We start from the raw sequence: 12,002 nt of genomic DNA, 5'->3' as shown, positions 1-12,002 counted from the left end.
AAAATTGTCAAGGCAATTAAAAGGTAAGGGTTGGGGGAAAAAAAGAGGGTAAGTCCTGAAACAGGAAACAAACATTATTTTTTTGCTATTTTGGGAAATGCCGAACAAAGTATTTATTGATTGTGGCCTAACTAATGTTAAATAACTATGAACAGGAAGAACTTATACCAGGGCTGTATGCTGAAGACACTTGAATGAAATAATCAAAATACATGTATTCTTTTATGATTTGTAATAATAAAATACGACTTCAACTATCATATGCAATTTTGAATTATATTATTTTTTAATAATTTGCATCAGTTTTATAATACCTATAACTATTGATGAAGAAACATTTCGTACAACAACACACACTTTCGGGGAGTATAATATATAAAATAAAACCACCTCTGAGCAAATAGCAACACTCTGGTTTTTTCAGTCAAACAAAATGGTCTAACTTGACCATTATTAAAGCAGCTGTATTCATGCGCCTTGCAATACATGTGCATATGCTTATTGTCTCTGGCAACATGTTTACCAAGTATTATTTCAGGGATGTGATTGACCTGGCAGCTGGAGGGCTGAAACATTTTCGGCCATGGGTTTATGGGGCGCTCTCGGGATCAAAAGCGCACTGCTGTAGAAGAAAAAAATGGCTTTTAAGAAGCTCTTTTGAGGGCTCTCCTGACTTTAAATTTGAAGCTAACTGAAAGCAACCAAATAAATTTTTTCAGGAAAAAATAAAAAAAAAAATATTTTTTTTGGGGGGTAGGGTGGGGGGGGGGGGGTCTCTGGGGCCATTTAATCCGCGGAATTCCGCGAATCCGCGGACAAATCACATCCCTGTATTTGAAAATTCTTTAATGTTTTTTTTGTTATGGCCAAGGTCTAGATTTTGCACAACACAGCTACTGCTGATGACAGACCCAAGTCTATCACAGTAATTATTAGAGACAAGTTATCAGACAAACTAATGAATTAAGCATCAGTAATATGATGATCATTGATGAATATGTTCCAAACTGATGCGCCTTGCAAAGCAAATTTAAAGCAGCCACCAATTAAGCGTTGACACTTAGTTTCATAGTCAGTTAAAATGCTTTATGCAAATTATGCCAAATATTATCAATAATTCATTATTTAGCTTTGAATTACTTAAAGCTTAAGCTAACTCCAACAAACTTAAGAAGTTTACGTTGAACAGCTGAAACAAATTTAGAAACAACAAAAAATATTTAATTTAATTTAAACTGAGTTACTTTGATGTGTTTGTGATTAAACAGCTATATGAGTTATGCTGGGTCCATTTTTAATAACTTTATACCATTGTCCTTTTTTGGGGAAAGCTTTGCGGACTAAAGCCAACACTTGTCTGCTGTTTATTCAAGTCACAAAAGGTGCATGATTTAATCTTTTGAGGCCAGAGTTATGGGCCTAACTGTACATGTGTAAACACATGTACCAAATTTCATTCATATATCTTGAATATTTTTTTATGGCCAATGTTAAAATGTTTGAAGTTCGACACTGATGATGACGACAACACTAACTAAGGCTATCACATTTTTTTAAACACCAACTTTTTCTTCTTCAAAAAAACAGATGAGCTATAATGCCCTGGTTGGGCTCAAATCTACAAACTCTTGGGTGCACTTAGGCAGACACCCAGTATTCAAGTCTAGACCAGTCAACCTAAACACAATATTCAGACCAATGAAAATAAATAATATCTGACTGACAGTAACAATTTGCAGTGATTTGAAAGTGACATATTTTAAACATGTGATATGTGATATTTTGACAATACATTTATGTACCAGGCTCGGTATCTTGTATTTCAATTATATCACTCTTTGCCAGACTTAGAACGGAAGAGGTGCCTAAAATGATTGCATTATTTTCATCAAACATGTAATACATAGAAAAAATTATTACTATAGAATATTATTGTAAATGCATGTGATATTGTTTTGGTATCCAAGACAATTGTCAGGGAGATATAAAATGAAACCATGATCATCAAGAAATATCGTACACAGAAAATATTTACTCTAACTGATATCACAAATATTCAGTTAAGGAGAGAGGTACTATTGTTTTACTTTTTAATCTTTGTGATGATAAATGTACATATCATATGTGTTGTTTCGATGTATTTTCGAGAAACAAATAATGTTTAAATTTAGATAAAAAATAAATTTATAGGCATAATTTGTTTAAATACCAGAGCAATCAATTTCTATATTGTCTCTATTGATTATATGGAAAGAACATTCTTTCACTTCTTAGTAATATGTGTTACGCCAAAATAGGTGTTTATTCCTTACATATTCCTATATATATGCATATTCTAACACATTCCTATCATAATCACTTACTCATATCTTTTGCAAATATAAGGACATTAGCTTAAATCTTTCACCTCAAGTTCAGAAATGATTTCGTAAATGTGAACAATATATTAAAATGCAGCCAGTAAGTACTGTACAAAAGTTTTTAACATCTCTCTCACCTGGGGCAGTCTGTTTCCCGGCAGGCTTTTTGTCCCCACCCCCAACAGAGCTTTTGGACTTCTCCATTAGGGCTCCATACAGGAAAGACCTAAAATGGTTTAAGTGATGTATATAGCAAAAAAGACTGCTGAGGTCAAAACCCCATCCTGCTTTTTCAGTATCATTATAGCCAGAGTTAATACCTTACCATATTGTACGTATTGTATTTGTTAACAGGTCTCAAGATGTATACCAAGTTTCATTTGAATATCTTGAATGGTTTTTGAGTTTTGGCCAAAGAAAGATTCTACACACCAACATTTCTGACAAAGGTAGATTTTACATACTGGCATTTCTGACATCAGTGTGACCAATGCTACGGTTTTTGAGTTATGGCCAAGGGTAGTTTTGCACACTGACAACCCTTCGATTTTCAGCAACAGGTGGCAACTGAGGTGCACCATTCCATACATGAAGATGTATGTTCTAACATTAAACTGTAAAAAAATGCGAGCTCAACTCCTGCTTGTCTTTTAGGCCTAGATTTGAATCTTAGACTTGTATAAAGACTGATCTTACGAGTACTTACTTGTCAGGCGAGTGTTGTAGCACTAGGAAGTTAAAGTTTGATGGGAGATCTTTGAGCAGGTCCATGTGGGTTGTGGAAACTTCCTGTTTCTTCCAGGCCTGTAACAAAGCATGTATATGGTAATTGAATATAATGCTTTCCAGTGGTTTACATAGATTTATCAGTGAAATTTAACTGTACATTTTTTTTGTTTTAAATTTGACCCTGAAAATATCCACTTCATATCTTTCACTGTTTTAAAATTTAGCCCAGCTGGCACATAATATCAATGACGTACTTTCCATAAGGATTTTACATTTGCAACAAGCTGTTATTTCATTTTGCATAAAATAAAATGAACAATTATCCTTAGAGTAAGTTTGTAAATTCAACTCCCCCATGCCAGTTACTACCAATTTCTCAATGTTCCAGAGTTGTCAAACTATGTCATCGAGAAAAAGTGTGAAAATAATATTCACTAATTCATAAAACCGCTGCTATCTATGTTCAGTCAAACTTAAACTTATTATTTTAAGGAACGCAGGCCAACATTGGTATGTAATTCTCAGTCAATCCTACACAATAGCCTCTTGTCCCTGTGTAAATATCTTAGATGGTTTATGGCCAAGGTACAAGTTTTTGCAAGATGATGTAACACCAAGGGTATGACATTACATCAACTTTTTTTCCAAGAAAGGGACAAGCTGAAATCCAAGTTTTTCATTTTCATAAATATATTGTATCTTCTCTTAATAAAAATAATTCACAGTACCTGCCAATCGTTCTCAAGAGCTGCTTGCACCGACTGGTACGCTTCACTTGCGAGAGAGTTCGAAGAAATCTCCCGCGACAGGAAGTTAGCCCTCTGTCGGAGAAGTGCAGCCAGGCGTGACTGAGTTGGGTCAAGCTGGGCAGAGGACAACAGGTCAACAAGACGTGTAGAGGTCACGCAGCTCTGATGAAGAGCAAGGAACTGGCTGGCTATTGCTGGGTCATACTGGCCAAAACATTCCACTAATTCAAGGGTAGCAACTCCGGCCAGGTCCTGTTATAAATATGAAATGTTACATAATTAATTATGGTACACACATTTCAATTACTTAACTGAGTAAAATTCTTTATTTGTTGATGAATTGTGACACATCTTATATGTTTGAAAGAGTGGTATAAAACACAAGAATATCAGGACGACATGCAAAAAAAAACAAATATGTACATTGATGTAGTTCATCCATTTTGAATTTATAATTATCTAATTAAAGTAATTTGTATGATACTTTTATCCGGAGATGGAGAATAAAACTACTAGTTTGTAAGAATCATGTAGATGCCTTTTTGTTGACAGCAAGAAGAATGGTATCTTCTTGGATATGTACAAAATTTATAACAAGATAAAAACCCATTCTTACCGTATACTTCTTGTTTAGGGCAAGGACCAGAGTTTGTAAAAGACTCTCAGTTGCCTGCACTAGATACTTGTGTGACACTTTGTTACTGGCCTGGAAAAAATATCATAATGAAATAAAAGCTATACTCACTCCGCCCATTCTTAACCAGTAACATTTTACTTCATGTCATCTAAACTCATCATGTTTAGTGCGACATTAAAAAACAGTGATATTAATCATAATATATATATAATTATATATATATATATAAAGAAAGAGTTGTTAGTACTGTGTTTTGATCTGGAATGCTGTATTAGACTCTCAAGGATTTGTTTTTCAGATTTTGATTTCAATCGGCTTCCACCTTGTGAAACCCAAGTCTGAAAATAATCCACTCAAATGGAATACAACCTCCTGGATCAAAATGCAGGACTAATTACCCTATCTCTTATTATACTATCTCTTGAGGGCCGTCCCACTAAATCATACACTTTAGTCATAACCGATCTTTTGTAAGCAGTCTTATATCACTGGTGTCTAGACATTTATTATTTCAATCTGTGAGCGTGCAGCTTTAAAGACTCCTATCAGCTGAAAAATATATCAATATACCTTGATGTTACGTATCTGTTGGGCGTATTTGAGGAACTGTCGGGAATGAGGGTCCAGCTCTTCTTCTTCTCCACCCTCATTTTCCTCAGCAATGCTGGATAACTTTGCAAGTTCCTATAACACATATAAGAGTTTTATTGTAATTATGTGCAATTCTTTCCTCGTATCACGACTTTAAACGATAGCTGATATATGTCTTCATTCAATCTTTTTTAAATCAATTGTGATAAATAAGCTTATAACTCATAGAATCACACCTGAGTCCTTTTCCTGGAAAGTAACAGTGTTATACTGGTTTTTAAAGGCCCTTAAAAAGTTCCCTTAGTGGGGATTAAAACCCGGAACCTCTACTAGGGTAAGAGGCACATACCTATACACTTGACCATTCTCACCAAACTATATTAAACCATATGGCAATAATAACCATCATGATGCAAATAAACTTCACTCTCACAAAGTTTCCATTCTGTTATTTCCATTGAACTTATTGTTCCATTTACTTCTTTTAGCTATTTTTGGAAGAGTACAATACTGGTCAAATTGAGAAATTTCAAACCTAGAAATTGTACTGGGAAATTGACTAAGGATATTGACTGAAATACTGTACTTAAAAGAAACATGGGACTTAATTGTGAACCTAGCTTAGTTACAGTTTTTAAAATAGCTGAAATAAGGCCTAGTGTGACTCATACATAAAAAGTAAAAAATATTAAACCTAAAAGTTTGCTAAATTTTACCAATTTACAGTTGTAAAGATCACATTTAATTGAGCAAAAACTTTATTTTATTAGCATTGCATTCCATGTTAACAATTTTGTTAAAAAATGGATTTTTATCAGGTATGTATCAAGGTACTTAAAACTGCTACTTCCTTACTCTTTTATAATAAATGCTAACAAGTGTACAGAAAAAATGCATCAGAAGCAGGCTGATCCAAAAAGTTCATCATATTTGTAAATGAGTACTCATTTATGTAAAATTATAACAAAATCTATCTACCACATCATTGACAAGCCAATGTGTTGGAGGGTCTGGACTCGTGTGAAGTGACAGAGCTCGCAGACACTGGCCAAGCCCGCAGAGGGCCCGACATCGAAGCCTGGGTACACCCGCGCCCGCTGTGGAATGGGCATCCAGGAACCTGGACACTGCTTCCTCCAACACCACCCTAGGCAAACATTTACAATAAAATATAATTTTTACATTGCATTTTTGAATATTACTTTACATCAATTTACTTCACCTCAATTTCAAAACAGATACAGCCGAGAGAGTCTGTTCAATTTTAAGAGTGAAGTCTGATTCACGATACACTAATCAATGCTTTTGTACTGAACATGCAACAATAGCACAACCATGCTTTTGGCAGGTCTTAAGTCTGAGTTAAGACACAAAACTGATAATGTTGATTTTATTCCTTCTAGCAGAGCATTGTTAATGAAAAAAAGTATAATGTCATCCCTCCCCCCACATCCCCTCAGTAATTTTATCTTGGATAAAATACATTTAAATGAGGATTGCATGAAAGATTTCTCAAGCTTAAGTGCTGTCTGAGTAACCTACTTCACTGTATCGACCCATTCTCGCTCCATGTGGGTATAATCTGGTGTGGCGCGGATAAAGTCTTCCACCATCTTGAGCACGGAGCCTTTACGCTGGTCCTCGAGCTGTAGCGCACTGGTTTCACGGGCATGAACGCGGAATATCTCCAGTAGAAGTTCCCCGCACGCAATCTTAATATCTCCCGCCTCACGTTGTACAGGAAGTGACATGCCACGTGTCTGCAAAATGATTGGTAAAAAAAAAAGCATTTTTTGGATAAGTGCAAACTTTTAAAGTTTGGATAAGTTATGGTGTGCTCATATATTTAGAAGTAAAGCTGAAAACAGTTGCCACGAATCTTGCTAGAAAAACTACAGATTTTAAGTATGTACATAAAATTAACAATGTACCGCAGAAAAAATTCAAAAGTTACAAAAAAACAATGATTTTAAGAACATTGTTAACTTCTTTAACAAAAAGTTCTCAAGCTATACAATTTTCCATAATTTTTATGGATGTTTTATGATTTCAGGACAAAGTTGAGTCCATACTTTTTAAAATTCATAATGTTACAAAAAGAAAAAAAAAAATAGTTGTAGGAAAACATGTTCTTCTTATGACAACTTTAACTGGATACATGATTGACACAGGATAACTTAATGGCGTTCAAGTCCATGTTTTTTTTCCCATTCAGGGCTATATGTCACATTTCTGTGATAATCCTTCATAAAATATCTAATCTTACATCTGATATAGATATAAGAACTCTACCATACCTCTTGTAGGGAGGTGAGTGTCTGTACATCCTGTAGAACCTGGTCAGCAGCAGATACCGCATCCCTTAGAACTATGGCTGCCTGTAATGAAACAATTTTTCAAATGGTATGAATTTTCTTTGTTTAAAATTTTGTGAATTTCATTTTTTATTCTTCTGTTGTTATTGATTTTTAGTGTTATGACAACACTTTTTGAAACCGAAAATTGTTCAAATGTGGCAAATGCCTGTTTTCAATACTTAAAGTAAGACTTCAAATTTGTAACCAATTATGTAGCCTATATATAGAGGATAATTGTTTGTTTCAGTGCAAGATCGCAATTTCTTTCACTGAATGAGCACCAAAAGTTATATTTCACCATAGGCATACACACGAGTGAAATATCTACTTTAATGTGTTTAATGTACCATCCAGGCATATTCAAATATTTACGGTACCTGAAGATAATAAGTGTGTCGAATCTCAGGTTCCAAAGAATCACGTGCCATACGTGTGAGAATAGCTGCATGTTCACGCATCAATGGTAACGCCTCTTGTCTATAACCCAGCCGAACAAGAGAGCCGATACACTCATCATATTTCTGAAATGCAGCAAATTTGTTCTCGTTATAATTTACAATTATTATTATTCAAACTTCCAATTTCAACTTCTTGTTATCAAATAAACAGTCGTTTCATGTAAGACATCATTCAAACCAAGCTAAAATCAATTTTAACGATTTATTTTCATTTCAAATATGACCGAAAAATCAATGACAGATTTAAAGAAACTGCTTGTGGTCATTTCAATACAGTGCAAACATTTTTGTCAATCAAAGGCTAGGAAGAATCAAATAAAGTACAAAAAAATCACCTCGCAGATTTCATGAACCATTTTCATAATGGAGGGGTTGTTGATATCTGGATGGTCTTCTAGAATGATCCCCCACTGTACTCCAGCAAGCCTGTAAAACAGCATGATAATATATTCACATGTAAAGGTTATTTATAATATAGAGGATTATCATGAAAAAATAATCTCCATTGTCAATGACAATGAAAAAAAGTGCTGCATGGGTCAGCTGATTTATTTAATTTTATTGTTTAAACTAACATTTTATGCAATGGAATGATAGTAATTGCAAATTTGCGACGCCATTTTTTTCAATCGAAAACCAACGCTAAAATAATATTTCACCCAATTTTCATTTTTCATTCTTATCAGTAAGTGAAAAATTGCACATATTAAAGCTGCACAAAACTTAGGCAATCTAAGGTACTTACTTAGCAGCAAGCATTGCGGTGATGTAACCAAGCACTCCTGTCCTGTTTGGTCGCTCATCCTTGATGCGCATAAACTGGTTGAGAGCATGAACCAGGATGCCACGTGCCACTCCTTGCCGTTTGCGACTCTCGTAATCTTGTAGTGCAGCATCAACCATGAGCATCGTTGTCTCGTACCAGTATGTTTCATCACCATGGTGTAGCGCCTGGCAATTATATCAAGTATGCTTGTATACTTGTATGTATTAAGAATGATCAAGCCCTATTTTTAGAAATTCAGTCTGTTGTGCTACTGCAAGCACCTATTCAGAATATCAAGTATGCGTGCTTGTATACAGATGATGACAGCCTGAAGGAACGTCACCAAGTAGATATAGAGCACGTGCTTGCATGTGGCATCACCTAGGGACACTCCCACATGCTTATACCTGTGCCCATATATAGATCTTGACAGCTTGCCCATACTTGGCTTTCTCAATGAAAGTTGCCCCAGCAGATATAAAGCCCATGCTTGAATGGGGGTGTCACCCTTGGAAATTACCACATGTAAATACCTATTTGTGCATACAGAAGTTGAAAGTTTGCTCATACTAGGGACCCTACAGGAAAAGTTCCCCAGCCAATAAAGAGCTCGGGCTGGCAGGGAAGCACCACCCCAAAACACATCCACATGTACATACCTGTGCCCGTATACAGAAGTTGATGGCCTGCCCATGCTGGGCTTCCTCCAAGGAAAGTTTCCCTAAAAGAAACAGAGCCCGAGCTTGGAGGGGCGCATCACTGAGAGACACTCCCACATCATGGGCTTCCCAGAGAAACTCTCGGGCTGTCTGGTAGTGACCCTGGAACAAAGGAAAACATATCAAGTGAGAAGTAGTTTGCTTAGTTTTAACTTATTTAATTTTACAACGATTGTGAAACAAGCTATTGCAACTTATATTAATCACTCTTGTTGGCACGATGTTGCACGAGAGTGTGGTCTCGTGCTGTGGGGAAAACCGGAGTACCTGGAGAAAACCCACTTGTCCGGCTTGGTGACCACTAACCAAACTCACATGTGCCCAAGCAGAGGCTGGAACCCGGGTCGCCTTGGTGAGAAGCAAGTGCGCTAACCACTGCGCTTACCGGAAAACCAGAATGTAGTTTGTTTGTTGTAATATGGTTCATATTTACGTTAATATTTTGAATTCTTGTGTGTTTCATTTTTTTATTTTTCAAAATTTCTTGCATGTCATATACCAGTAATATTTCACAATGAAATTTTGAGGACAATCATTATTAAGGACCTTGTTACTGACAATCCCAAAATAATCTATCTATAAAGCCAAATTTTGATAAGGGGTAACATTTTAACAAAACAATATTCTGCTACAGCCATACCTGTCTCATGAGAACATCTGCAGTTTCTGTCCAGATATCTTGGAACTGTACAGCTCCCAGAACCTTGCCAAGATGAGAATCAATCGGCGTGGACGAATCATCGGTAGTCTGATCCGTTCGGCGTGAAACATACGAGGCTCGCGTTGATTGTTTATCCTGAGCGGCAAGCTGTGCCATCTGCTCACGTACACGAGCTTCTTCCTTAGCAACCTGTGACTGTTTCTCCCGCCAAAGGGCAATCTCGTCACGTGACCTGCAATAACAATTTAGTCTTTATTGTGTGATTTTTTGTGTTTTTTTTACATTTTCACAATCTATTTAACTCACTTTATCTGTTCAAGAAGTATTAATATATTGTAGGAAATCCTTATTGTAGGTAAAAATTGGACTATAAACACTCTTAATTCAGTTATACCATATCTTAACTGTATGAATTTCTTTTTAATACATATTTTTTCCCTTTACCTTACCAACAATAATCTTTCAAAACTTGTATGTATTTGACATCAGTTTCATCCAGCATTTGTGCATTTTTTTGATGATCAAATTATGTCAAACATTTTCTGACCAAATCAGAATAAAATCCATCAAGAAAGTATCAAGGAAATCTTACTTTGCTAAGTCAAGTTCATTCAGCGCGATTGGTCCACACGCCTTTTGGTGAAACGCGTAACCCTGCATGAGATTTAACTCTAGACAGACCTCAGTTGCACGAGCGTGTACGAGAAATCTGAGCGAGTCATTTCGAAGCAGGTTGCGTGACAGGACGTCTTGGAGGGCAAGAATGGGAAGGGTCATGTGAGTATAACCAATTAGCCGAAGTTGGCTTATCAGTGAGTCCATGTAGTGAAGTGTCAACATCTGAAACAAACATGATTGTGCTTTTATTAATAGTTCTAATTGACCACTCTGAATATATTATTTGTAACTGTTAAACCAATGGAGAGATTTTTTAGTCACATGATAACCCTAGACAAACATGTACACATGGACTTGGATTTATATATGTATAAATAAACAAGGTAGGTTATTATCGAGGGCAATCATAATCGGATATAAGCGTCATATCAATAATAAATAAAAGATTTTAAAAAAGCTATTATTGCATGACTAAGGGTCTGTAGGAGTATTTTTCTTTAATTCTTTGCTGTATCAAATTGTTGTGTTGATTGTTCGTTACCTCAAAATGATTCCTGAGAACCAAAATAATTTGATATGATGGGTTTCAACAGTTACTGCATATGGATAATGAGTTAGCATTATTATTTATTTGTTTTACCTCTACTACCTGTATTTACTATCACATTGTGTGAAATCAAGAGAGAACATATTGCAAGACAGATGAAACCCACTGACATCATAAAACTGTTGAGTGAGGCCTTGCAATTTTCACAATGGTGAAAAATTGTCGCATGAAAACATAGCCAGATTACAGCTGGATGAAAATATTGAATGGTAATATAAAATGTTTGGTATAGTACAAGAAATATAACACACCACAATGGGCCATATGGTATTATTAGGACTGGCTGGACAGCCCCCTAAGGTGAATGGCCCTTGGCTCATGTCTTGGTCCATATACACCTTCATGTTTGCCTTCATACAACCCTTAGTGTGTAATATTTTTTAAATAGAGAAATATTAGTCATATGTGGAGTCCTTGAAATACTTACCGGTTTAACAAATGTTTTGGCATTGATCCCAGTCTCCACCATCATGTCATGTTTAAAGGCCTCTAGAACCTGTCACATGATCAAACATAATATTTGTTGAAAGACTTCATAACAATTCCCAAAATGGATCTGTATATATTTTTCTATATAATTTTATTAATAAAAGAAATACTACAAGCTTGGAGAGATTTATTAATTCAATTTAACTATGATTGGTTTGTGTTGATGGCTGATCTAAATCTAACTAAAGCTGTCACAGGAGTGACGAATACCCCCAAATGCCGCCTGGACACAGGAATGGCAAACCATTCCTTTGAAAAGAG

General features: G+C 35.7%; 1 protein-coding gene across 14 annotated transcripts in view; it reads right to left on the bottom strand.

Moving 5' to 3' along the window:
* LOC128211207 (cilia- and flagella-associated protein 46-like) overlaps nucleotides 1-12,002 on the bottom strand; it is a 76,605-nt gene that overhangs the window by 20,262 nt on the left and 44,341 nt on the right. For 12 of the 14 annotated variants that reach the window (XM_052915705.1, XM_052915713.1, XM_052915714.1 and 9 more), the window contains 16 exons: nucleotides 11,680-11,748; nucleotides 10,620-10,867; nucleotides 10,007-10,259; nucleotides 9,307-9,468; nucleotides 8,627-8,832; nucleotides 8,217-8,307; nucleotides 7,801-7,944; nucleotides 7,364-7,444; nucleotides 6,609-6,826; nucleotides 6,045-6,213; nucleotides 5,046-5,159; nucleotides 4,455-4,544; nucleotides 3,818-4,090; nucleotides 3,067-3,164; nucleotides 2,498-2,586; nucleotides 169-189 (listed from right to left, as the gene is read on the bottom strand). In XM_052915705.1, the coding sequence (XP_052771665.1) occupies nucleotides 169-189; nucleotides 2,498-2,586; nucleotides 3,067-3,164; nucleotides 3,818-4,090; nucleotides 4,455-4,544; nucleotides 5,046-5,159; nucleotides 6,045-6,213; nucleotides 6,609-6,826; nucleotides 7,364-7,444; nucleotides 7,801-7,944; nucleotides 8,217-8,307; nucleotides 8,627-8,832; nucleotides 9,307-9,468; nucleotides 10,007-10,259; nucleotides 10,620-10,867; nucleotides 11,680-11,748 (2,326 nt within the window). The remainder of the gene's footprint in view (nucleotides 1-168; nucleotides 190-2,497; nucleotides 2,587-3,066; nucleotides 3,165-3,817; nucleotides 4,091-4,454; nucleotides 4,545-5,045; nucleotides 5,160-6,044; nucleotides 6,214-6,608; nucleotides 6,827-7,363; nucleotides 7,445-7,800; nucleotides 7,945-8,216; nucleotides 8,308-8,626; nucleotides 8,833-9,306; nucleotides 9,469-10,006; nucleotides 10,260-10,619; nucleotides 10,868-11,679; nucleotides 11,749-12,002) is intronic. The other 2 variants (XM_052915708.1, XM_052915712.1) reach the window with 1 other exon arrangement.

The sequence above is a fragment of the Mya arenaria genome, chromosome 12 (assembly GCF_026914265.1).
Source record: "Mya arenaria isolate MELC-2E11 chromosome 12, ASM2691426v1".
Taxonomy (NCBI): domain Eukaryota; kingdom Metazoa; phylum Mollusca; class Bivalvia; order Myida; family Myidae; genus Mya; species Mya arenaria.
This window is presented reverse-complemented; position numbering and strand designations above follow the sequence as displayed.